This window comes from Borostomias antarcticus (assembly GCF_949987555.1).
Source record: "Borostomias antarcticus genome assembly, chromosome: 7".
Lineage (NCBI taxonomy): Eukaryota > Metazoa > Chordata > Actinopteri > Stomiiformes > Stomiidae > Borostomias > Borostomias antarcticus.
Genome location: NC_140240.1, coordinates 11,716,502 through 11,744,329, shown reverse-complemented (window position 1 = coordinate 11,744,329; position 27,828 = coordinate 11,716,502). Strand labels below are relative to the sequence as shown.

General features: G+C 43.7%; 2 protein-coding genes across 2 annotated transcripts in view; both read left to right on the top strand.

The window, feature by feature from the left end:
* Positions 1–9,005, top strand: part of tead3b (TEA domain family member 3 b) — a gene marked incomplete at its 5' end in the record, with an annotated part of 18,700 nt that extends 9,695 nt beyond the window's left edge. Inside the window, 12 exons of the mRNA XM_084440480.1 lie at positions 18–80; positions 248–310; positions 1,748–1,759; positions 3,325–3,453; positions 4,114–4,157; positions 4,570–4,626; positions 5,582–5,646; positions 5,912–6,048; positions 6,400–6,573; positions 7,851–7,994; positions 8,307–8,459; positions 8,868–9,005. Of these exons, the coding sequence (XP_084296606.1) occupies positions 18–80; positions 248–310; positions 1,748–1,759; positions 3,325–3,453; positions 4,114–4,157; positions 4,570–4,626; positions 5,582–5,646; positions 5,912–6,048; positions 6,400–6,573; positions 7,851–7,994; positions 8,307–8,459; positions 8,868–8,981 (1,155 nt within the window). The 3' untranslated portion in view covers positions 8,982–9,005. The remainder of the gene's footprint in view (positions 1–17; positions 81–247; positions 311–1,747; positions 1,760–3,324; positions 3,454–4,113; positions 4,158–4,569; positions 4,627–5,581; positions 5,647–5,911; positions 6,049–6,399; positions 6,574–7,850; positions 7,995–8,306; positions 8,460–8,867) is intronic.
* Positions 9,006–12,502: 3,497 nt separating this feature from the next.
* LOC311311590 (sphingomyelin phosphodiesterase 2-like) lies at positions 12,503–27,547 on the top strand (the record flags this gene model as incomplete). Its single annotated transcript, XM_084441340.1, has 10 exons — positions 12,503–12,641; positions 13,716–13,812; positions 14,032–14,108; positions 18,641–18,734; positions 18,869–18,958; positions 19,096–19,178; positions 21,554–21,686; positions 22,197–22,301; positions 22,515–22,698; positions 27,129–27,547. Exons 1-10 carry the CDS (start codon positions 12,592–12,594, stop codon positions 27,545–27,547), a joined length of 1,332 nt encoding a protein of 443 aa, XP_084297466.1. The 5' UTR covers positions 12,503–12,591.
* Positions 27,548–27,828: the final 281 nt, after the last annotated feature.

Below are 27,828 nucleotides of genomic sequence, written 5' to 3'. Positions count from 1 at the left end.
ACACCCCTCTACTGTAGGTCTCTAGTCACATACAGGTGTTAGCACGGAAGAAAGTCCGAGAGTACCAGGCGGGCATCAAGGTAGGTGCTGCCTGTGGGCCGCCCGCCAGCGCTGATGGGGCATCCCTTTCCTCCTTGGTTACGGCTTTTCTTCCCTCTCCTCTCTCTCTCTCTCTCTCTCTGTCTCTCTATGTCTCTCTCTCTCTGTCTCTCGTTTCTCTTTCCTTCACGCCTCTACTCCTCCGCAGGTTTCTAGCCACTTGCAGGTTCTCGCCCGGAGAAAATCTCGCGAGATCCAGTCAAAGCTGAAGGTATGCGCTTCTCTGCGGGCTGGGCGGGGCTTGGCTTTTTTGCGCTGACCAATCAGAGTTTGTGCACGTTCTCGTAAAAGCTTATGGATCGGCGCTACGGTAGTTGAAGCGTAGGCTATGAGTGTGGGCGGCATGTAGAGGTGGATGACAGATAAGCGAAGGATGCTAGCAGCCAGGGCACGCTGGATTGGACTCTTGCTTTTGGGGTTTAGTTGGCTTGTGGTTCCTCTGATGGCTGGTCCCTAGGGTACGAGAGGAGAACCATCACGCGTAGCTACCATGCATGCACAGCACAAAGCCAGACAGATAAGCAGTTAGACCAATCTGCGCCAAAATGGATTGACCATTTAAAATAGCTTCACCGCACTGCACAGCTCAGTGTAGTATCAGTCGGCCGATAGGATGCAGGTACGATAAACCAAGCGGGCTTTTCAGGCTATCTGACCGCACACGCGCTGGGCTGTGTTGTGAGCCTAGGGGAAATGCGGAATGCTGTCGTAAAGCGGTGGGAAGTGTGGGAAAAAGGTGCGCCGGCGGCGCATGACGCCTCTGCTCGAGCTCCACGTCTGTCCCGGCGACGGCCGCGCTTCTGCCTCCCAGCCTGTCCTCAAGTCTTCCTCTGACCTCTGACCTCCATCTTCTCTGCATTCTGACAATGACAGCCCCTCCTACGGGCCTCTCCTTCCCCTCTCTGAAATCAACTCCAACTCTGTACAAGCATTCATGATACCAACAAAGTGTTAAAGATACTGGAATTCAACTTTCTTTGATTCAATGTACATTTGTAGCTACTCTGTCTTGTTGCTTTTCTTACAAGTTTCTTATTTAATGCGCCAGGTTGAGGACAGTCTCATCTTGGTCCTTCTTATTTTACTTAGTATGATGGTTGCTCTCTCGATATTAGAGACTAATATGTTACCATTATTGCTCAAAGGGGAAGGAGGGGTGGGGGGTCAAAATGAACTTCACACAGTACACAATCCTCTCACACAAGCCTCTTTCTGGGATGGTTATTTTTAATTACATTTGAAATGTTGTGCCATTTCACATTCCTTTCAACCAGGAAATGTGTGATCAGAGATACTGTGTGCGTTTCTTCTCTGTTCAGTTCCATAATAGCTTAACTGACAGATTCACGTTTCCTGTTGATAATGTTTTGTTTCCTCTCTCTAATGTTAGATATGAACATGGATAATATATTCTACATTACTAGATTACCTCTTATGGCTTGAGCTCATTGTAGAGGCATCTGTATTGAGACACACTTGAGTTATCTTTCTCAGGTCTTATTAAAACATGGGCATGTTATGAACCATAATCGGACATACAGTAGTCTGAATGGACTTCACTTAGATAGAAAACCCTGACATACAGTAGTCTGAATGGACATCACTTAGAAGTGTACGGTACTAATGATGTCTCTCTCTTTTGCTTCAGGCCATGAATTTGGTAAGTTGACTTTTGCGATACTTGCTCCCCTCCCTCCTCCTGCCAGCCCCCCTGCGCCCCCCCCCTTGCTTAGCAGTGACAGTGCATTGTCTCCTCAGCTTATGCCCTCAGCTGACATGGCACCCCCCCCCCCCCCCTGCCCCGCCCCCTGCTGCTCCATAAACCCAAAGCAGAAGAAACCGCAAGTTGATCTAGATCACAATGTAGCGCTCCGTTCCTGGTTCGACCCGAAAGGCTCAATGATGTCGCTTGCTTGCTCAGGGTGATTCTCTTGTATTTGGTGACTCTTTGATGTGATGCCATCATGTCCTTCCATTGTCATAACCGTAACACCTTTGGAATGAACAGCGTCCGCTGAATGCTCTGACAGATAAGATGACAGAAAGTATGCTTCTTCTACTTTTATTTACCGTCCATATAGTTTGTTTGTCCTTCAAGTATTTTATTTTATGGTGATAAGGAAGGCGTTTGAATGCATGATCCTGAATTGAATATGTGAGTGATTTAATAAAGTATTCTGAGATTATTGTTGGAGATTTTATTGTTTTCGCTATCATAGCAGAGGTTCTGTCTGCTGAATGCACATATGTAATCCTTACCGGATTTTGTGGACAGGAGTTGACCTTTGACCTTTCTGTGTGTGCTGTTCGACAAATCATGATCCCATTTGATTCAGGGATTCCCTTCAAGGCAGGCGGGGAATACTCATTTACATTATATCCTACAGTACATTGGCAGAATGCATCCCAAATGTGTAGCCCATCTGGTGTGCTACTGTATACATCTCTCCCTCTCTCTCTATCTCTCTCTTTCTCATCTCTGTGTTTGCTATCAAGGGGTTCCTCATGTCACTGTCCCTCTGTTTACCTCACGTCTCCCACACTAATTCGTGAATATGTTGCACTGTCCACAGTAAACATCCACATTCTCATTTGATTATGTAATATTGCTGTTGAGACTAGAAGCTGTTGCCTGTGTTATTTGGGAGGACAATCCCATGGTATTTTGCCATGCACATTTTTTTTTTCTTTCCGGGACACATACAGATGTGTTCCAGCTGTCCAGCCGTACCGATGTCCAGCCAATCATAACCACCTCCACTTTCTTCCCTGCTTTCCCTGAACATCTCAATCAGAAGAACATTCCAGATCACGTCCTTGTTTTGACCCCACCATACATAGTGTACTCTCTAGTCCCCTCCAGTAACCCACGTTTTGATTCATCGTGAATGGGGATTTATACTTGACATTTTGTGAAAGCTGCCGTCAGAACCACAAAGTATACGACTGCTGGAATGTTCTGTCTGATTATGGAGCTATAAAGCTGTTCTTAATTAACACATTGTTGAATGCTGCCTCCGCATATTAAAAATCAGCTATATTGAGCACAGTTATAGGATCTGTAAATATAAATGATGATTTACAAAGTGATACTGATTAATGTATTGTTCATCGTTTATTAAACCAAACCGTCTGAAGATGTAGTGACGTTTCAGAGGGTGTGTGTTATGTGTGATCGCCCCCTAGTGGAGCCTGTCCCTCATTGTTTGCTCCTGGAACCCACAGGACCAGGCTTCTAAAGACAAGGCCCTCCAGAACATGGCAGCGTTGTCGTCCGCACAGATCGTGTCTCCGAGCCTGATCAAGAGCCAGCTGCCCCCACTGCCCCAGCCCCCCTACCCTCCCCACGCCAGGGTCAGTCCACTCGCCACACTTTACAGTATCAATCATTCTTCCTGTTAGTCTTCCTCTTAAAGGAGTAGTAAGGGGAAAAATCATGTTTAGCCCTGTTTTAAGGTTACTTATGATCATATACAATGGTTCAGATCAAGAAGTTGACAAAACTAGCACTTTTGAGAACGGTGGTAGAGCAATTATCAGACTTTCTCAAAAGTGCTAGTTTTGTAAACTTTTTGATCTGAACCATTGTATATGATCATAAGTAACCTTAAAACCGGGCTAAACATGATTTTTCCCTTTACTACTCCTTTACGCACCTATTGTATTTGAGATTGCTATTCTTGCACTTTGCCTTCAGCACTAGATTATGCTCTTGTTTTAGAAAGAAGATGCACTTGTGAGTTCTGGCAAGTAGTAGTACATTGGCTTTTCCTACGTTAAATGCAATTATTGTTAGTCGCTTTGGATAAAAGCATCTGCTAAATGACTGTAATGTAATGTAATAATTCAGCTGTAACTGTTATATTACTGTGAGTTTCACAATAGTCAGTGAGGGCAAAACAAATGATAAATGAACTCTGATCGTTGGACTAACTGAGATTATTTGCGATGTTGCATTGATTGACTGAAACCTGAGAGAGTGTGGACTGACCCTGTCTTTTCTCTGTCCTCCAGTTCTGGCCGACACCTATCCCAGGACAACCTGGACCGTCTCAGGAGTGAGTAGCCCATCCGCCCGGCGTGAATGACTTATCTGAGCCCGTCTGTCCAGTGTGACCGGGTCATCTGTTCCGATCAGGATGACCTGTGTGTCTGCACCCTGTCTGTATTGGAGTGATTGGACACTCGGTGGGAGTACAGGATGAGGTGTCGGAGCAGACCTGCACACAGATCAAAAACTGGAAAAGCATTTTAGTTTCACCTTAACTCTGACTTTGCACATTTCTGGTGTGCCCCATCGCTTTTATCAAACTCAATCAAATGCACCTCTAAATATGTGACAATAACTGAGAGTTGTGTTTGGTTTGTGTGTGGGTGGGTGTGTGGGTGTGGTACCAGTGGGTGGGTGGGTGTGGTACCAGTGGGTGGCGTGGTTTGGCATGTTTAACGGATCACATTTGTGTACATCAGGCTGGTTCTAGAGCTCAACCCGGGAAGGAATCCTGGGCTTGGCCGCACCAGCTATGCGTAAGTCCAACCCGCACCAGCTCGGCTGCGACACCAGGTGGCGCTAACTCTGCTTCACTGCTGCTACGATGTTAATCAGTCGCACGGATTCCCGCACACAGATTAAACTTAAGTCTAAATGATGGACGTGTGGTTAGTCTGTGTACGAGAAGCTGGCTCTGTTGTTTCCTGCACTAACGTCACCACCAGGCCTCGACAAAATAAAAGATCCCCGTCTGAGTAGAAGTAGAATACTGTACATAGTGGGATACTTACTGTAAATATCCCTCCCCCTTCCTGTCAAAAGGGGACTCTTATTGTGAAAACACAACTAGTTGCCACCAGTGCTCTGGGCGCCTGACTAGAGATAACTTGTCGCTGGCTAATGTCACCATGGCATTACTAGTAGTGGCACAACAATACCATGAGCAAAACCTGCATAAACAATATGAAATCACATTCATGCATTTTACACATTTAAATACAATGACAACATCATCCAAAACATACACAGACCTCATCCTGAATCTTTTTTTGTTTTTTTTGTTTAAATGTACAAGGTGAAGTATCAAATTTAAAAGACTCCAGAAACCTATTCCATGCTCTAGGAGCACTATAATTAAAAGCAGTCTTTCCTAGTTCGGTTTTGACTCTAGGGACCACAAGAGCCAACCAAGATGGCGTGAAGTAGTAGATTGGGACTGAGAAGCAGAGGTGGACTTATGCCTAGCTGGTGCAACCACGCCCACGCTTTAGATACTAACAACTATTGTCACGTTGAAAGTATCCTAAACCACATCATCCTAAACACATCACGTAACAAATCAAGACAAGGCATTTGACAGTCATATTCAAGGAAACCATTACATGACAGACTTGGGAAATTGTGTGATGTATTGGAAAAGTGTTACCAGCCCTAGTGTGTTAATAGGATGAGGGTTGGCTGCACTCTCACCGACACACTTATCTCTTTCAGTATCAAACCTTTTGCACAGTCCCCATACCCCAACCTACCAGGTCCTTTACCTCCACCCATATCAAGTGAGTATGGACACCCAGAGGAAGCAAAGTGATATGAGCCTAAACTGCTGAGGACTGTGTCTGATCTCAGTGTGTGTGTGTTGTGTGTGTGTGTATGTGTGTGTGTGTGTGTGTGTGTGTGTGTTGTGTGTGTGTGTGTGTGTGTGTGTGTGTGTTGTGTGTATGTGTATGTATGTGTGTGTGTGTGTATGTGTGTGTATGTGTATGTGTGTGTGTGTGTGTGTGTGTTGTGTGTGTTGTGTGTGTGTGTGTTTCCTCCGCCCAGCCTACGAGCCCCTGGCCCCCCCGCTCCCTCCGGCCGCTACGGCGGTCCCCGTGTGGCAGGACCGGACCATCGCCTCCTCCAAACTGCGGATGCTGGAGTACTCGGCCTTCATGGAGGTCCAGAGGGACCCCGACAACGTGAGTCACCGCAGAGTCGTACCTGAGTAGCCCTGCCTGTGACGTGAACAGCCCAAACAGGACCCCCAGATCGAGGAGAATTCCTCTTTTGGTCTGGTGATAGATGTTTTGGTGCTTTAAGGTCGCGGATTTGAATCCCTTCTTTTACAGATAGCTGTAAGGCACCTTGTTAATTTGCTTTTCATCTCATCTCACTGGGAACAATTGTCTACCTCAGACTACAAGGATGTTTGGTTGGTCTAAGGGTAAAAACCTGGGCGTGGCTTAGCAGAGACCAGGGGTGTTAACGTATGTATGCTGCCCCTGGAGCGGAGTCTGATGGTCTCTCTCCGATCTCTCCCCCCTCTGCAGTACAGCAAACACCTGTTTGTCCACATCGGGCAGACCAACCCCTCCTACAGTGACCCCCTGCTAGAGGCGGTGGACATCAGGCAGATCTACGACAAGTTCCCCGAGAAGAAGGGAGGGCTCAAAGAGCTTTATGAGAAAGGCCCGCAGAACGCCTTCTTCCTGGTCAAGTTCTGGGTGAGTTGTTATAACTTGTTGCCAGTGTGTCAGCGATATCATCTTACAGTCAAGCAGTATTGTTGCTGGGAATTAAGAGGTCTGGAGTAAAACGCCACAAAACATGAGCATATGGGCGGAGCCAGGACCTATGCCTTTCAAATCCAGCTGCATTTGAACATATTTTGTCAGGAGCGCATAGTCTGGACCAAGGTTATAATAGTTTAGCTTTTTTCATTGTTTTTTTATTTTTATATCGTTTTCACTTTTTGTTTTCAATTTCAGTTTAGTTTTAATTTGTTTTTAATTTGGGTTTTCTAGTTTAGTTTAGTTTACATTTTTGGAAAATGCTTCGTTTTAGTTGAGTTTTTATTCGTTTCAGTATTAGTTTTTTGTTTTTGTTTTCTTGTGCACCAGCCTTGTGAGACCATCTTGACCTCGCAAGCTCACGTTGTTTCACTCCGTTGAAACAAATCATCTGGTGCACATCGGGTTACTTTTGCGCACAGGCACAGATAAACGAATGGAGGAGAAATCCAAGCAGCCTAAATCTCACTTTATGTGCCAGATACACTATGTTACCGACAGCTTGCACCAATGCAATACTTGAAAAGTGGAAAGCTGCGGTCAGTGACCAATCAGAGGCCAAATCAGTCTCTGTATCTGTGCAGGCCAATCATCTATGAGAAATTCTGGGTAGAGCTTCTGAGTACTCAGATTAGGAATGATGTAACTCTTTGGTCATTAACCCACTCAATATTTGTTTTGGAGGTGTGTCTTATACTGGTGATTGTGGAATTGTGGAAGCCTACTGGTGTTCATTAACCCACCAGACTAAACCAACATGATGTGTGTGTGTGTGTGTGTGTGTGTGTGTGTGTGTGTGTGTGTGTGTGTGTGTGTGTGTGTGTGCATGTCTGTGTGTGTGTGTGTGTGTGTGTGTGCATGTGTGTGTGTGTGTGTGTGTGCGTGCGTGTGTGTGTGTGTCTGTGTGTGTTTGCATGTGTGTGTGTGTGTGTGTGTGTGTGTGTGTGCGTGTGCGTGTGCGTGCGCGTGTGTGTGTATGTGTCTCTGTGTGTCTGTGTGTGTGTGTGTGCATGTGTGTGCGTGTGTGTGTGTGCATGTGTGTGTGTGTGTGTGTGCATGTGTGTGCGTGTGTGTGTGTGTGTGCATGTGTGTGTGTGTGTGTCTGTGTGTGTGTGTGTGCGTGCGTGCGTGCATGCGTGTGTGCGTGCATGTGTGCGTGCGTGCGCGTGTCTGTGTGTGTGTGTCTGTGTGTGTGTGCATGTCCTGTGCAGGCGGATCTAAACAGCAGCGGAATGCAGGACGGACCCGGCTCCTTCTACGGAGTGAGCAGTCAGTACAGCAGCGCTGAGAACATGACAATCACAGTCTCAACCAAAGTCTGCTCCTTCGGCAAACAAGTGGTTGAGAAAGTGGAGGTGAGTCTGTGTGTTACTTTCACCATCATCCCCTGGTTTGTTTACACAAGGAATCAATCAATTACTCATCCGCTGCATTATCATCACGTCATGGCAGTAACAATTTCAAACTAAAGGTTTCACACTAACATATCCACAAAATAATGAACATAGATGAACAATATTATTATTATTTGCTAACAAATTATCCAAATTTGGCAATGGAACTACTTTTGGTATGACTAACATAAAATAGAAATGGAATACATACAATTAATAAAACTAGATTATTGCTAGCTATTTAAGCTGTTGAACTCTTTCTCTATACTTCAGACGGAGTACTCTCGGATGGAGGGAGGGAAGTGTGTTTACAGAATCCACCGCTCCCCCATGTGCGAGTACATGATTAACTTCATCCACAAGCTCAAACACCTGCCTGAGAAGTACATGATGAACAGTGTTCTGGAAAACTTCACTATCCTGCAGGTAACAAACACCCTGTAAACCATATGACATTTGTATTAGTTTCTAGATATAGAAAATATCAAGCAGTGTATTGTTTTAGAACTTCTTCTATTCTTGCATGATTATATAATATACATATAGGTATTATATAATATTTATAAGATAAGATTTATTGTCCAAGGTTGGAAATTTGTCTTTGGTCTCATCACAGCATACAGTACAGTACAATAAGAGAACATAAGAAGCAGCAGAGACAACAGACCTCTCATATGTACCTTCATTGCTGCAGGCATTGTAATTTAAGGGTTAATTTAGGTTAATAATGAGCACAATACAATAAAGTGCTTTATTCACTTAGACCTAGAGATCTTGAATGTCGGGTCACATGACGAGGTGCATCCATCTTCCTGTGCTCTGCTCGTCCCTCAGGTGGTGACGAACCGCGACACCCAGGAGACCTTGCTCTGCATAGCGTTTGTGTTCGAGGTCTCGACGAGCGAACACGGGGCACAGTACCACGTCTACAGACTTGTCAAAGACTAACGGGCACTTCAGGGAGGTTTGGGAATACGCTGACGCAAAGCTGTGTGACACAAACTGTCCTCAGAATGCTCATCTATCCGAGAGACATTCAAACGCTGTCAGGCCCAACTGACATTTTTATACTTCCATTAAACACAACTTGTACAATAGGAGAAGTGTGGACACTCAACAGAAAAAGAGAAGGGATGAGAAGAGTTGATACATTGATTTTGTTGAAAGCCAACTTCTTACCATATATTTAAAATGTGCTAAGGCGAGGCCGGTCACATTGGCAATGACAATAAATGTATCTAGAAATGTTTTCACTGAGGGAATGAGAATGTGTTAACGGTTAGAGTATTTTCCAGTGGAACACACTCAGAGAAAGAGAAGTGTATACGATCGGAATGGTGCGGAAACAAGGACCATGGAAGAGGAAATGAGAAGCAGAAGATTCACGCGTATCTGTCCAGCCAGGCAGTGTGGTGACAGATTAGACAGGATGGCAAGTGCCTTTCTCCAAAGAAAAACATCAACTGCCACCAATTTAGATTGATCAATACTACCTCTTGAGAAAAACAGAGAGAAGACGGACTTGGAATTGGAAACTTGACCTGACTATGCATTTTACCCCCAGATGTAAATCTTAGAAGCATCTATGGTGGGGACGGAGGGACAATTATAGTACTTGTTTTCATGTGTTGAAAAATGAACGGTTACACGTTTCACAGTCCAAATGTGCAGTTAGGGAACTCACAGCGTTCACATTTTGGTTTTGCTAAATCCATACTAGAAAGTATGTTCTTACCAAGTATCAGTGTACAACCAACAGATACTTGGATACAAGGTCCCACTGCCAGACCAATACATAACCAGTAACCAGGTCTATCCCATTCTTTCTGAATTGCCTTTGTTGACGTGTGCCTAAGTGCACTTAAGAGACCGAGCGAGGGAGAAGAAAACCAAGTGCTTATTTTCCTGCCTTGAGTTGTATGTAGCTTAAATGAAATAAATTGTTTCTGTACTGAGACAGTGGATGATACAGGAATATGTGTGACATAGGAGTATTTTGGGGACTTGAGTTTATATTTGTGATCAACTTTAACTCGGCACAGGGATTTCAGCTGGCTGATGAGACTCAACACTGTTTTCTTTTGGAGATATGGCAAGGCAGAAGACTCAACATCATTTACTCACTTTGATGGCCTTTGCCTTGCTATTTTACCCTTTTAAACTCCTGAATAATCAGTCAATTCCAGTTCCCGACTTGAGAGATCTTATTGGTGAATTCATAATCTAAACGGCATTCTGAATTATTTTTTGCCATTGAAGAAAAACAAACAGCTGGTGTGTTTTGAAGGAGAGCTGCTGTCTCTGTGCTGGGGAGTGTGACCATTGATTGTTATTTATAGGGTTTGTAAACACATGTTGGGTGGGCAGGATTGGGCTACAGGGGAAGTCTTTCCTTTGTCATGGCAACGAACGTGTTGCAAGTATTGCAGAACTTTATACTAAAGACAAGATAACTGCCAAGATAAATATTAACAACAAGATAAACAGTCAGCCTTTAGATCTGGGTAGACAGGGGATCCTATCTGTGCAGAAGACTCATTGGACTTCTGTCTCAAAACTTTTCACACATCAGACTCTGTGTGGTGTATTTATTGCACCTTATTTTGAATGTCAAACTAGACAAACAACTGCTAAACATTTTCTAACAGACTTCTCAATTTTACTTTTTTTTTTTTTTTTTACAGGCCCTTGTTTTTTTATTACCATTATCATGATTAATATGTGTTTTGTTTGTTGTTTTCTGTTTGTTTTGGACTTTCAGTGGAAGCCATATGCACCCATTGAAAATGTTGTGCGTTTGTGTTTATTTTGATGAGGATATATCTTATGTATGATAATCCGAATGGTGTTGGCGGTTTTATTGGTAGAAGGGGATTTATTGTGGCCTTGGTTACCATTGTGCATTGCTTATTTTGTATTTTCTGTTATCTTCAAAATAAAGGGGTTGTATTATGTAATCAAATCAAAATGTGTAATCTATCAATAAAAGACGCATGGTGCCTTTGGGGCCATTTCTCCCCAGAAAATTACAAATATTTGTTGTATGCATTTATTGTCAGTCTCTTATTTGTCTGCGCTGAACATTGTAGGATGTTCAGTTGGAGAGAGAGATAGGGGAGGGTGTGTGTGTGTGTGTGAGAGAGAGAGAGAGAGAGAGAGAGAGAGAGAGAGAGAGAGAGAGAGAGAGAGAGAGAGAGAGAGCAGGAGAGCAGAGAGATTTCAGCAGGAGGGTACTTTTATTTTGAAGTCTTCCTGACTCCACAGTCCACTCAACACGGTGTGGCTACTCAGCAGCTTCACAAGTAGGCGACCACTCGATCGGAAACAAGGCTCAACCGAAATACCTGTCAAGGCAAGGGGACCATTTGTGTTAATAGCATTAAGCTAGCTAGCTGCTTGTCTATTTATTATCATATTATTACAACCTTTTGTGTTGTGCCTTTGCAATGTGTGTCTTTTTACACATTGCAGCAGTCAGACGGAACTTGAATGCCGCATCGCATAATGAGCTGGGAAGTAAGCTATCAAGTTTAGGAGCTACCTGGCAAGTGAACATGAGTTTTTGTCATTAGTTATCGAGCGTGTAGCCCTAATAATGGCTCTAGCTGGATAAGTTAACTTAATATATCTATTTTCTAGCTAGCTAACGTTAGCGGATAGATATCATTAGCGGACCTAGCCAGACAGCTAAAACGTCACCTCCCCCAGTAGCTAGGTTAAGTAGGCGAGTGTGCTAATGTTGGCTATCTTGACCCTGGCCACCACCAGGCTTTGACTTAACAGTTATAGTTAACATCACACTGAAATGTGACTTGAATATGTTGACTATGAATATGTTATGTTTTTTTAACTAAAAACTAGTGATGCTTCATGTAAACTTATGAACGTATGAATTTCAAGTTCTCTGTTAATTACCCCCCCCCCCCCCCCCCTCCTCCCCCAGACACAGCGTGAGATGTAATGTTTTCGGTGGCATGTGTTGGTTTGTTTGTTGGCAAGATTAAGCAAAAACTACCAGACCGAACTCGGTGTAAGGGTGTATATGGACCAACTCAGCGGATCAGAACCACCGGGCGGTTCCACGAGTCGCATATGGACGGCCACTCACCTCCATTCATTTTTTTTGGTTCAGGAGCGAAAAATCCCACCCATTCATTGTCAATTGGGGGAATTGAAATGGCCATATCTCGACATGGAATCAAATTGTGTGGTGCCTAGAGATTCTCACCCCTATAAAGAATGCAGGAATACCAAACATGTACTACTCACGCGTGCACACACAGAACCATAAAACCATAAATTCATGGGCGGAGGTCTGTGCTCTCCGAGCACCATTTCTAGTTTTGTTTGTGCGACACTTTTAATGCTGACTCAGTAAAAACAGGACAGATGTGTGCGTCAAAGGCTTTTCATGTGATCCCTGTGTGTCTCAGTGTCTGTGTTTCACTATTCTTGCTGTGTGATTCTTTAGGAGTGACGTGGTCCTGTGTCCCTCACCCAGGAAGTAGGCTAAACTCTGCAGTCGTCCCCCCGACTCTGGTCCAGAACATCCAGCCCTATGGCGGACACAGACGCGCACAGGCTAAGGGTCTTTTCCCTCAACTGCTGGTCAGTATAACTGTAGTTATAACTTTACTTCTGTGCTGTCGGAAACCAGTATTTTTTAGTACCGGTACGTCATGGGTCGGTACCGAAATATTGATAAGCTCATGGACAAACGGTGCTGCTATCTGTTTTTAACAGTATTTTGGGCTTGTGGGCTACTTTTAAAATGACCAGCTCAACAAGATCTACCACCCAAACTCCGCCCCCCCCGGCGGGCCCCCACCTCACGCCCCCGGTCTAACACCTATAATGGATTATGAAGATGAGAACCCGTCATTCCTAGTGCTAGGGGGGAGGGGGGGGTTCAGTGTTTGTTTACAGTGTTGGCTACCAAGAAAACGCGCTCGGATTTTAGGTAACTAAGGTATTTTGTCACTACCTAGTTGTTTGGCTGTTTTTTGGCCATGTTGAAAAGAGTGACTACTAATGTAATGTGCTTTGGCATGGTTAGAAGATGGGCGGCTTGGGAGGCTGTGTGACGCGCGCTGCTTTGCGGTAGCCTACTAATCAAATCTACATTTTGAAGATCTATTGTGCATTTTTTCCCCAAAGTTGAAGACTAGTCGAAGTTCAAGTATTTATTTGACAGCCCTAGTGGTCCGACAGGTGCATGGAAACCTGGAAGAAGCAGTGTTAAAGGATGTGAATGAATTTGATTGTCTTAAACAGTATGTCAAATAAACAACATTTCTTAAAATGGATATCTCGCAACCAAACTATTCATAGGCTACATATAATTATTAACTCTGCTCCAGATTTGCTGCACATTTAGGCCCTACTGTGATCAGCAGAGGATTACATGCAAATAGGGCAACCAGAAGACATCTTCGGCACAGACCTGGGAGACCTTTTTTTAGAACGTTGTACATACCAACGCTTTTCATTGGAATGAGGAGTCAATTCAGCTTTAGATAGAAAGATATCAACTTTATTTGCTGTTTTCGCAAACAATATTGGCCACGTTTCCCGATAAACAACCTTATTAAGGAAGGTTAAGGAGATGACCAAACGGATAACTTGATGACACAAGCTAGCAGTGCGGTCGATGATGATGTCTGTTCTGCTTTATCTTCTCAGGGGGATCCGGTATCTCAGTAAGCACTGTCCGCAGCGCTACGCTATGATAGCAGAACTGCTGAGCAAGGAGCAGTATGATATCGCCTTGCTGCAGGAGGTTTGTGAACACACACACTCACACTCACACACACGGACTGGAAGTCTGCACACATGCCGTATGACACAGCCCACTCTCTTAGCTGTCACCACAAGCCAAGGCCGTGCCAAATGCTTTCTCAATGGTGACATTTCACCCTAAAGTTTCAGTCATACTCAATAAATCAATTAACTGTCAACTATTTAGCAATGTTGAGACATGGTAAAACATTTCTCTCAGGTATGGAGTGAAAAAGACTACATCTACTTGAAGAAGAAACTTGCCTGTAGCCATCCTCACTCCCACTACTTCAGAAGGTAGGCCCAGAGGAATATTACTATGAATTCTGTGAGTGAACTGTGAGATTTTCTCGAAGGAATTTCCCCCAAGTTCAGCCTAATGCTTGCCTGACCTCCATACGCGGCATGAGATCTAATCAAAGACCAGCGGTGGGTTTTCTAATCCGCTCAGTTATTCACCGTTCAGAGAGGGACCTGGCGGAACGTCAGTATGAATTAACTGCCCGAGGCTTACTCAGGTTTGACAGTTTACTGGGCACTAGGGATGCAGCGGTACAGTTGGCCCACGGTTCCACACGTACCGTGGTTTTTGGGTCACGGTTTCGGTTTGTTCGAGTGTTTTGTGCGTGAAGAGAAAAAAAAAAGCTACTTTTTCCAAAAGTCTTTCTTTATATTTCTTATACAGTGCGTCCGGAATGTACTTACACCCCTTCACTTTTTCCACATTTTGCCATGTTACAGCTAGGGATGGGGATCATACATTTTTATTGATATTGATACCGTTATCTAGTCTGGTTAATGATCCGGGTCCTTATTGATACCACTATCGATACTTCTCTATCGGAAAAACGAGACGGACGGCAATACATGTTTAACAGAACTGGTTTTGCATTTATTGCTTTTTCGCCTCGTCTTTATCTTTCACTCTTGTGAAATGAAGCCAAGCACTTGACCGTTTTGCACGCTCTGCCATTTTCTCAACAAGCAAACTTGTGAACGCGTGTGCAAGGCAATAAAATAACAGCGGTTGGCATGCAATTCAATTGAATAAAAAATAAAAAAAAAATATCTGTAGAACACTAGTTTACAACATTCACTGCCAACGGTTTTAACCACAACATAATGTGATGCTTGTTAACAGTGCTCACATGACATTTATCAAGTTAATATGATCTTTACGTCGGCATTCCTACCTACAAGACTAAAAGTGTAGCCGAGTGTGTGCAGACCAATATGTTGCTTGCTGGGAAGCTGTCCATGATGCTGAAACTGAAATACTTGTATCATTCTGAATGAAAAGGCCTGGTTTTGGTGCTCAAGAATTATATATGCCTACTTGCTTGCATGAACGTGCAGTAGCCTAGCCTACACTTTTGATTGTCCCGGTTAAAATGGTCACTCGGCTGTAGGCTCGATAGCAGACCCGATAAGCTCCGACCTTATTGATTACCGGATCTTGAGAAATTTGGAACCGGGTCCTTTTGGCTGCATTTGTTGGACTTTGATTTTAATTCTAGCTGCTGTGCAGCACTGGGTCAGGGCCGGACGGAGTAAGAGGAAGAAGGAGACAAATGACAAATATGAGGGTCTAGGTGTACACATATACAAACTGGTGCAGGCATATGTTTTCCTGATAACTGCTACAGAACAGTTATAGAACAAGTTTAGAGGTTGTGACATGGTCACAGCTCTTTTCTGTCCTGGCCACACAGTGAACTGCCTACCAACATCAGGACTGCTCATATTTTGCCATAGGCTCAAAACTCACCTCTTCAAGAAGTACTATCAGGATTGCCATTCTTAAGCACCTATTGTTTTTTTGTTATTTACTTTTGCACTTAACCTTAAGCTCTAGATTATACTTTGTCACTTGTTTAGAAAGGAGTTACACTTGTAAGTTCTTGTGAATACTAACTTTATGTTAAATGCAATTAGTGTAAGTCACTTTGGATAAAGCATTAGCTAAATGATTAATGTAATGAAAACACCCAAAGACAACATGCCATGCTGTTGCGAACTAGCCAAATAATGAATCTTAGCTGTTTGAGGGTTGAAGTTGGTTCAGTCACACCTGTACGTAAGCACACATTTTATTTTACATGAAAACATGATTGGATTTTGATGGAATACTGTGGTAACCCAGAGCCCTCACTGCCCAAAATGGCCACATGTGCCACAAAGTGGCCGCTAGCTGTGGGACTACAGCTCCCAGAACCCCATAGGCGGTGGTTTAGAGATGAATGACTGTACCTGGGCTGATTGCTGATCTGAGGCAGGTGTGGACAATCAGCCAGGTCCCCTCACCAAAAACTGAAAACCCAGGCCAGAAGAAGCCTGGTAGAAGAGGGGTGAGGCAGACAGCATGCTGCCTCATGTGTGGATTTTGTTTGAGATCTTTCATTTGTAACACTTTAAGCTTATTAAAGAGACAACCTCTAGCTATTTTCTGCAACTTGCTTCCCTTGTCTTTTTGTGCCACTGCCATTTTGGCATGTGTGGTCTTCCCTGTCCCCTGGGTTGCCACAATACAAAGAAACTATGGGGAACTGTGCATGACAAATATGCATTATTTGTTATTATGTATATAATGTATTTTAATTATTGTAGTGCTCATGTCATCTGCCCCAGAGACTATGTTTGGAAATTAGCCAATTTGGCTAAACCAGCATGTTTACAGAAATGTTCCTTAATGTGCACTGTCTCTGAATTTTAAACTATTAAATAAAAATAAATAAATGAGGTAGAAGAGGAGGAGGAAGAGTCAATGACAAAGAGATGAGGGGATGCTCATGTATTAGCCCAGACCATAATTTAAAACTTATTTAATTAAAAATATGTTTAAAAAATCATGTCACAGCACAGTGCCCGAGTATGCATTGGCATTTTTATTCTGCATCCCCCTGGGCTTTAACTCTTGTTGAGCTACCTGTCATGTGAGAAGCCATACAGTTGATGGTTTCACACTAACAAGCAATCAAGGGTTGCATGTAAATGTTACAGGTGTATGTAGCATGGAGGCTTCATCAGTTTCCACAAATTGTTAATGCCACAAGGGGTAAAAAACTTAACCAAAGACTAAACAATGAAACTAAGGTAAAGAGACAAAGCTTACAAACTTACAAGATGGCACAGGAAACACCAGGGACAACGCACAGCTATAGCAAATAATGAAAAGATAAAGAACTACATATAGGCTATATATACACAGAGTGGCACAGGTGTCCTCTCAACCAGAGTCAATTTAGCCAGTTGTAGTCCTAAGGTCCGCTATTGGGGCGGGGTTGCCAACAGCAACGTCTCTGATTGGTGGAGACATTGCTGTTGCACTAAAGGATTGTGGGTAGTGTATTTTTTCCAGTATGAACATCAGTAGTTTGAGGGGACAAAATGAGGACAGACTTCAAAATACTGTCAACATTTCAGTTTTTTAAACAAAATTCTGAAAAATTTCACACTACATCTACCATGTCATGAAAATGTTGTCATTTTTTTCATGAACATTGGAGATTTATTGATTGAGTATTTGCAGTAGCTGCGTACAGTACTGTTAGTGTACAGTAAAACATTTTGATGCGCTGTGGGCTAAATTTTTGATATTTAAAAAATCTGTGAACATAATTTGTGGAGGACCCTGAAGATGCACTGTAACAATTGGGGTGTAAATTCATCAAAAAATGTGGGAGGAGTAGGGTTTTACAGTTTTTAAGAAACGCAGAGTGATGGACTTGGACATAATGTATAGATACATAGTGATGGACATAATTTCCGCCAGCTCAAAGCATATGGAAGTTTCTGCTGACTTGGGCCTACATTTTGGTGGTGGTTTCACAGTGATGGTATGTACGGCTGATTTGATTTTTTTAAGTTTTAAACATTAGACGGTTGCTGAGGCGCCACCATCAGGACTATTGGCCCACAATGCCAAGAAGAAGAATATTGGGAAATACAAGAGGGACCGTCAGCTAAGGCACGCTCGTGGCTGTCAAGTCCTTACTGTCATGTATATCAGGACTTCTTACGAGTAGCCTATAAATATCTCAACGGTATTGCGGAATCATTTCTGCTGAGTATGACAGATCTGCTGATTGAGTATCAAGATCTAGGCTCTTCTTATTGATTATAACTCGGTGGGTTTTATTTTCCATCATATCATATATTCTATTTTCATCTGTCCCTGTTTTTAGGTCAGTTCGATGTCTGTTTTTATGTGAAAAACTGCATGCAATTTATTTATTTATTTAACACTTTGAACTGCATATTTTGTATGAAATGTGTTTCACAAATAAAGATGATGATGATGATTATTATTATAATTGTTCTCACTAATGGCCCATTAAACATAATCGCAATAGTGCATTCACCGCTGCAAGACTTTGGATAGCTACTTGATTTTATGTTGGAAAATAAAAACATCACTAGGTAATTATTCTAGTAGAAAGGCCTGGCCATTCACTCCTGAGTACCACTGGGTATTTTTTTTCTCTCTCACGTTTATAGGGGGTGTTTGAGCTTAAAAAACAACAAAAGAAACGTCTAAATTCTTTTGCAATCCTCATTTTGTAATCATGACAACGTGGACGTGTAGTACAAATAAGTCAGAGCAGGGGAGAAATGTCAAATTGACACTGAGTGAGAATAATCTTTAATGTAGTACCTCATTGCCCATTGGTTTAGCAAACCGCAGTTCTGGTGTTATATCAAACTCCCAAAAAATTACACTGCTAATGAGCACAATAACAAAGACACTGAACATGCATTAACCCGTCTAGCAGGTGATGCAGACGTTACTTACTGTACAAAACCTTTTTTTGTCCTCATCTGTTCCTCAGTGGAGTCATAGGAAGCGGCCTGGCCGCATTCTCCAGACATAGGATCCACGACACCTTTCTGTACTGCTACTCATTGAATGGCTACCCTTACATGGTGAGTCGGAATACTCCTGCGTGAAAACATTCGTCTGAAAACACCATTAAAAAGTTACAGACTAGACCAAAAATACATCACCGTAGTCAGATGTAGATATTGATTTATTTATTTTTTTGTCTCTGATACTGTAGGTCCACCATGGAGACTGGTTCGGAGGGAAAGCAGTTGGGATGGTCATCTTGGACATAGGCAGACTGAAAGCACATGTCTATGTAACGCATGTGAGTTCCCTCCCATCCTCTCCTCTTGTGCCTCCTCTCTTCTCTCCTCACCTCGGGCCTCTCCTCTCTCCATTTACAAGGCATAGTGTTGACTGACGTGTTTATGCAGTATATCCCGTATGTTGTGTTGTGCGCAGCTGCATGCAGAGTACAGCCGGGAGAAGGACTCCTACTTACCTCACAGAGTGGTTCAGGCTTGGGAGCTGCAGCAGTTCATCCGGTACAGTCCCACCTACTACTCTTTTTCTTTTCAAAATCTTTTTATTGAGTTACATTGCAAGTCAGCAATAATAACAGGAAAACACAAAATACAATCAAAATTGAACCCCACAGGGAGCTAGGTACGGCCAGGTACATGTCAAGTAGAAATCAAACAAGGATAAAGGTGATTGGCCGATATAAAGGCAATACAGTTAGAGAACAAAACAAAAACAAAGATAGGTACAGTTGTTGCCATTCAACTATGTAGCTCCCTATCCCACCCCACCCCCCACCCTCAAACCCCAAGGTCATCTGAAGTGCAGGACACAAAAGTCAAAGGCACATTTATCTGGTTTAAACAGTGAGAAAAAACACAGAGCAGATGGACATTATGTAAAAAATATATATATATTAGAAAAGACTGACAAAAATAAATAAATAAAGTAAAATTAGACTACAGGTAGGCTCATGCGACAAAAGCGGCATAGTTGGCAACTAAAAAGCTATGTTTGCGTGTTGTGGAAATGTGTCAAAAAGGGACCCCAGGTCTTATAAAATCTCTTTTCAGAACCTCCAATTGAAAAACGCAACATCTCAAGTTTAAAGGACAATGCTCGTCTTTGACAACCTGGACCTTATTTACGACATATTATAAGACGTTTGACTCACCGAGATCACTTTGGTGTAGTTCGGAGGCATGTAGAAGAAATTTAAAATCCAGCGCGAGCCAGTATATCCATGTAATGGCGGTGGTCGGGGCACTTAGAATGCAGTTTCTAAATCTATTTAGAAACAGCCGCGAAACGGTTGTTTTCATCAATCTGTCTTGATGAATTGCTAGTTGTGCTTAAATAGAACATAGGCCTGTTGTGGTTTTCACATGCCATGATCTTTAGAAACGTCTTTCGAAACGAAATAGCTTCCTCACTTGCTCCAGCATGCATTCGCACAGCGCGCAATCGTTGCTCCAGCACGCTGTGCGCATGCGTGCTGGAGCAAGTGAGGAAGCTATTTCGTATTTAGAAACGTCTTTAGACACGAAATAGCTTCCTCACTTGCTCCAGCACGCATGCGCACAGCGTGCTGGAGCAACGATTGCACGCTGTGCGCATGCGTGCTGGAGCAAGTGAGGAAGCTATTTCGTTTCGAAAGACGTTTCTAAAGATCATATTACAGAGGCATGTGAAAAACCAGAACAGGCCTCACAACAGGCCTATGCTCTATGTAAGCACAACTAGCGATTCATAAAGACAGATTGATGAAAACAACCGTTTCGCGGCAGAAAATAGATTTTTAGAAACTGCATTCTAAGTACCCCGACCACCGCCATTACATGGATATACTGGCTCGCGCTGGATTTTAAATTTCTTCTACATGCCGATTGTCAAAAACGAGCATTGTCCTTTAAGGCAGGACATTATATCTTGCAGCCAACGGCTGAGTGTGGGCGGTGCGGCTTCCTTCCATGTGAGCAAATCTGCTCGCCTGGCAAGTAATAGAGCAAAGGCAACCATGCGACGCTCATAGTGTGCCAGGAGAGCATCATCTCTCTCTCTGTAATACCAAACAGAGCTAACACAGGATCAGGGTCTACATTCTTTCGTACTATGGTGGAAAGAGTGTTAAAGACGTCTACCCAAAATGTATGCACTCGGGGACAGAGCCAGAATTGATGAAAAGGGGTACCATCAGCAATCTTACATTCATCAAAAGTTGGGGAGACATCATCATAGAAGCTAATTTGGCCTTAGAAATATGGGCTCTGTGGACAACCTTAAATTGCAATAAGCAGTGTCTTGCGCAGAGAGAGGACTTATGAATCGAAGTAAATATGGAGTCCCAGATTTCATCAGTCAGTGTATGCCCCAAATCGCTCTCCCAAGCAGTTCTGATCTTATCCAAAGGTGCACTTCTTAACATAGATATTTTCCCATATAATGTAGACAGTGCTCCCTTGGATAGCGGATCGAATTCAAGAAATGCATCAATGGGATTGCCGACAGGTTCGTCAGGGAAGCATTCTAACATAGAGCGCACATAGTGTCTGGTCTGCAGATATCTGTAAAAGTGTGACCTAGGCAACTCATATTTTTCAGAGAGTTGGTTGAAAGAGCAGAAACATTTATCTATGAACAAATCCTTAACCACTTGATACCCCACCTACTGTACTACTCTATACCCATAAAAACACACGTTCATCCGGTACAGTCGCACCTACTACTCTATACCCATAAAAACACACGGCGGAGCCTTTAACTTGCGATAATAGTATATCATCAGATGTCCTTGGACTCTGTTTGAACTTGGACGTGTCAGTGGCTAGTTCAAAGATGTGTCATATGCACTGGGATAGAAGGGGGTTTCTTATACGTTTCTTATCTGGTTCTTTGACAGGCATACCTCCAGTGGGGCAGACGTGGTGATCTTGGGCGGGGATCTGAACATGCATCCTCAGGACCTGGGCAACAGGTTGCTGAGGACCTACACTGGCCTCAGAGACTGCTACACAGAGACCGACAAGTTTGATGTAAGATCGCACCACAGTCCAACTGTTGTATCCGTACATTTTTAGATCCAGCGATGAGCTCTACATAATCAGTTCTGACTATGCATATTAAAGAGGTTTCACTGAAAAGCTATGTACCATCAAAAGAGAGTTTTGACCGTCTTTGTGTTGATCACCTTCGCTCATTCCACCTGGTAGTAGGGATGTAACGATAACCAGTAATGATAAACCGTGATAACAATCAATTAAATTTATCGTGATAAAATTATCATTAAAACGGTATTTGAAGTTAGCAACAGTCTCTATGACGCATGTTGTTTGTGTTTATGCAAAAAAAAGTTAATAGTGCTGCTAATTTTATTTGTGGTTTTCAATATAAAAGTGGTTGAAATTATTTCAGTGTGTGTATCAGTATTTTTAGAAAATGTTCACCACATTTTACAATACCGCGATAATACTGATAACCGTGATAATTTTGGTCACTATAATCGTGATATGAACTTTTCACACCGTTACATCTCTACTCGGCAGGGATGTGAGGACGGCATGACGCTCATAGCTGACAACCCTTTCATCAGTCAGAAGGAGCTTGTCCCCTTCGAGAAGGGCATCCGGATAGACTACATCCTCATGAAGGTGAGCGGGACACCTCATGCGTCAGTTGTCTTAGACATGAATACGGTTTGAATCTCTTTCATTCTTAGACTAAAACTTAGAAAAAGAAGGTAATTTGTTGCAGCGGGCTTCGTTTATTCTGTACGAACGGTCCGGTTTTCGGCACGTTCGGGAAAACAAGCGTTGTTTCATGCTAACGTCACTGGTCTGCGCGGGTGTGTTCTCTGCTGTCAGGGCTCTTCCAGAGTGGAGGTCCAGTGCGAGTCCATGTCCACCACCAAGGGCTCCGTCCCCGACCGCCGCTACCCCTACTCTGACCACGAGGCCCTGAGCGTCGAGCTGAGACTGGATCCCTCGTCACCGCGGACGCAGCAGGCTGGAGGAGAGCAGAGGGCAGGAGAGCAGGACTGTCCAGCAGGTGCTCCCTCCACACTACCAACACGGCCTTCTAGAGTATTCTCGCAGTCAGTCAGGATTTTGACACTTGGATACATTCAGGTACCAGAAATGGTGGAATTCACTCCTTTTTAGAAGTGTGTATACTAGGGATGTGTACTAGGGATGTATACTAGAGATGTGCACAGTGACTATTTTCACTGACGACTATACGGTGGTTTTGTAACAGTCTAACTCGTTTTGTATTGTTTTATTGTATATGGACCTGTGGTTGCAATAAAGTTAATTTATTTAATAGTGGTGTAACGGAACATAGCCTAGTTGATCCATGATCCATATGGATCGCCCCCCATGGTTCGGCATGTACTGTATGTGGACCGATGGAATAATTCCCTAAAATCTCGATGCAAGATAGGCAAGGCAGATGCGCAAGGTGCGTTTTACTCTGAAGCGCAACAATTGGTTGATTATGCAAAAAGCCCTTGTGTGTTGACATGAAGGGGGCTTGTTGAATCCCAATTGCATTTCGCGTTGCAAAAAGTGAGAAGATAGGAAGAAGTTGAAAAGCCATTATGATAGGCTATAAATGTTATCTTGCACCGTTTATCTCCACAACCCAATTTATAACTTGCAATAAGATTAATATAGGCCTATTCGTCTAAGAAGCATTTTAGCTATTCTTAATTATCAGAACAGATCTGTCTGTCATTCACTCTCGGAGCAGGTATTGTGCAACATAGCCACACACGCGCCAGGCAGAGACCCGCTCTGAGAAATGGACAGAATGAGACGGAGAGAATGAGACGGTCTTTTTCTGTGAGGGAGGAAATACGAGCAATCTTTTCAATCTTTCAAAGCTTTCCAGTGCTGAATCACAAATAATGCATAAACAGTGCAAATAAACACATAAAAATAATAGGCCTATTGTGCAAAAAAATATAGCCCAACGAATTGTAGGCTACTTTTGAAAATGTTCGGCCTGGTGTAAGCGGCCTATAGGCAAGAAAATAAACGCGTTGATACTGCAAAATGGTTTCATTTGAGCTGACCACTACACAACTGATTTAATAATTTCAATAATATCAGGTGATTGCTTTGAATGTTACAAATTAGTTGAAACTAAGGTAGTGATTTGAAAGCTGGTAGCCTACTGTCTGCGCCACCACAGAATCAATCAGTCAATCAAAGCTTTATTTGTATAGAGCATTTCATACACAGAGGCAACACAATGCCCTTTACAGAGAACAAGGGAGGTGGGCATAGGTCCCACCCCTACATATTCCAGAGGGAAGCAAAAAAACAGTATCACCCGGGGGCCAGAAAAGTGAGCTGTAAAAATTCTTCCCTGACCCCTCTCAACAAGGCGATCGAGCAAGCTCCTGGAGTATGTTTGTCTAATGGCTAAGAACATTTATAAAGCAATAAATTACATTAAATCACATTTTCAGAGTAAGAAGGGCTAAAAACATCATAGGAGAGACATGGCAAACACTGGTGTATGTCTGTGTGTTCGTGAGTGTGCCTGGGCCCAGATAGAGGCAGGGGTTGGGGTAGGGTGGGGGTAGGGAAAGGATACGGACCCGGGGTTAGGGTGAGAAGTGGATCTTCGCTCAGTGAGATAAGCGGTTCAGAGTCCAGCTCATCTTGAGTTGACGGTATAGTCCTCCTCCCCAAAGAAAAACTGGGAGGCCTGTTGTTTATTTCGCTTTATTTTTATTTGCACTGTTTTACATTATTCTATGTGTGTTTTTTGTGGACCAAAAAAACACAATTTTGCTTCAAAACACATCCGCTGTCTTAGTAGCCTGATTTAACATGGGAACTATGTCAGGGGTGTCATTGCCACTAAAGTGCGCTCATATTAAAATTTGTCAGTTTGAGTGCAACAATGGGAACATGTATTTGACTAAACTCCAAGAGCTAGCCTGTTCACGCACTGGCTTTGGGTTACCGGCCAGGCCAGGTGCCCCCTACCCTATAGGCCTACGCCTGAGTACTGTTTGTAAGGTGACTTTAATTATTTTAATCTTTTTCCTTGAAACTTCCTGTTTCACCAAGGAGTAGCAAAGGGAAAATGCATGTTTAGCCCTGCTTTAAGGTTACTTATGATCATATACAATGGTTCAGATCAAAAAGTTGACAAAACTAGCACTTTTGAGAAAGTCTTATAATTGCTCTACCACCGTTTTGGTCATACTATGGATGTAGGTGGGCACCTTGAAAAATCATTCAAAACATGTTAAACTCTCGATTTCCAAGACAAGAAACTCACCTAGGTGTTAGTTGGCGTTCTGACATATAATTCACCTTTAAGTAAGATTCTAGTTAATCTGGAAAGGCTTTTTTAAATATTTAGCATATAACTATTTAGTCACAGCACATAGATGTGTAAACTTCCGCAAACTAGGTAGCCTAGCAGCATAAACAATAACAATAGTTACCGTAAGTAGTTCCGCTTCCTGAATCCCCTCTGCGGATTGATCTTACACATCCACAACGGTCGCGTCAATACAAGTCAATGGATTTCATAAAATGATCAATAAAACCCTACAGGATTCATACTTTGTGGCAAATTTGATGTCAGAACACCAACGGACACCAATTACCCCCTCGGTGAGCTTCTTGTCTTTGAAATCGAGAGTTTAACATGTTTTTTGAATGATTTTTCAAGGTGCCCACCCACATCCATTGTATGACCAAAACGGTGGTAGAGCAATTATCAGACTTTCTCAAAAGTGCTAGTTTTGTCAACGTTTTGATCTGAACCATTGTATATGATCATAAGTAACCTTAAAACAGGGCTCAACATGCATTTTCCCTTTACTACTCCTTTAAATACAATTTTAAAAATCCAATTATATTAGCCTATATTTAGTTTAGCCGACTAGTATTTCCTAAAACACTAGCAGAGGTTGCACCATATCGTGGTTTAAACGACTATCTGCACACATCCCTAGAGTATGTATATGTTACGGTCAATGTGAGAAAACGGGGAATGTGAGCTTTTCTCGGGGAATGTAGGAGAAACGTGCGTTTTTCACATCTACCGGGTAATGTGCACATTCCCCGACCTTGCGGGAGATGTGAGAAATTGGTTAGTATTTCTCACATCTCCCGCAAGGTCGGGGATTGTGCACATTAACCGGGAAATGCTTACAATTCCCGACCTTGCGGTAAATCTAGCAAAGTCCAACCGTATGCAAAACCTGGTGGTGGGAGAGGGCTCGTGCGCTTAGAACGAGAGGCGCTTGACATTTTGCCCATGGTTTTCGAATACATAGCATCAATTGCATTAATGGAAACATTAAATTGGGTCTAATTATACATGTGTTGAAAGTTAAGATAATTAGCCTACAAGCCGCGAGGCTACGCAACACAATAAGCAAAACAATCTCACTGTTTCACTCGTCCCACTCATCTGTTTCACTCCCCCGCACGGCAGGGACAAGAGAAACAATGCACATCTTCTGTTCTCGGCCGTCTTGAATTGAACTGTTACACCACAGAATGAAACCTACAACTAATAGGTTAGTAAAGGACATGTACAAGTTGTTTGTCATCAAAAAATGTAATCTCCATCTTTATTAATTTCTGTGTAAATCTGATCAAACCAAAAAGTGTTTCATTCGTCCCGGTCCTCCCCTACAGTTAATAATAACAGTCTGTGGTCTACTTGAACAGTAATATAGCCTATGCTGCACACAGTGTAAGTAGTATTAGGAGGATAGGCCTACACTGGTGATCAAGTTAACAAACGCAAAAGGAACATTGCAACAACAGGAAGGTGGGAACCTCCAAAGGAACCCTACACGTTAGCTAGCCGAAAGACAGACGAAAAGACGAAAAATCTCTCACAGGTGTGCGCCAGTAACGTTAGCCCAACTACCGTGGGTGCCTCTTATGGTGCACGCCATCAGAGGCGTCACATAAGCCCTCCCACCACCCGGCTGCGCAGAAGTTTTGCAAACGGTTGCGCTTTCCTAGATTTACCGCAAGGTCGGGAATTGTAAGCATTTCCCGGTTAATGTGCACAATCTCCGACCGTACGGGAGATGTGAGAAATACTAACCAATTTCTCACATCTCCCGCAAGGTCGGGGAATATGCACATTACCCGGGAAATGTGAGAAACGCACATGTTTCTCCTACATTCCCCGCGAGGTCGGGGAATGTGCGCAATAACCGGGAAAAGCTCACATTCCCCGTTTTCTCACATTGGCCGTAACATATATACAATGCATATACACAATTATACACAATGTATATACACATTTACGTTTTTTTCACGTTTCTTCATTTTCTTTGTGATGGTTTTTCTGCTCTTCACATCTAGTTCTGCTGGGGCCTGACTTGAACTCTTATCTCTCTCCTCCACCTCCCTGCCCCAGGTAGTAGGGGCAGTTTTGACTTCACTCACACCCCTCTCTCTCTCTCTCTCTCTCTCTCTCCCCAGGTAAGCTAGCGGAGCTTGTGGACATTGTGACGGAGGCCCGGACGGAGGTGAAGGTGGGCCTGCACTGCGCCGAGAGGACGCGCTACACGGCGGCCCGTACCGGCGCCATGGGCCTGGCGCTGCTGCTGCTGGAGCTGGCCATCGCCGCTGTGCCCTGCCTGGCCCTGGGCACCGCCCAGCCCTTCCCCCGCGCCTCCTTCTACCTGCTGGGGGCGCTGTGCTTCGCCATCCTGCTCTGCGCCGCCCTGCTCTATGTATTCTACACCATGGAGGTGAAGGCCCTGCAGAGGGCCGACGACCAGATGAGGCTGGCCCTGGGAAGCCTGCAGGAGAGGCTGAGGGGGTTCCCCCTGGCCCAGCCTCACCACCCCCAGAGGAGGCCCCCGGACGGCCAGGGGCCCGGAGCGCTGGAGGAGTAAGGGGGGGGTGGGGGCGGGGGCGGGAGCCTCGGGGGGGTGGGATCACAGGCCCCAACCAGAGGAGTAGAAGGAGGAAGTGAAGGAGGAGGAGTAGAAGGAGGAAGTGAAGGAGGAGGAGGAGGCAGCGCCTCAGGGGCATCACAGGCCAGTGACAGCAGTTGTACACTGGTCTTAAACAAGGACCTCGGGAGGAAGTGTCGTCTGCAGTTCTCTGAACGTGGTTCATGCTGTTGAGATCTGATTTCACTGCAGTTTACTGTGCTCCCTGACTTGGTGAGCAT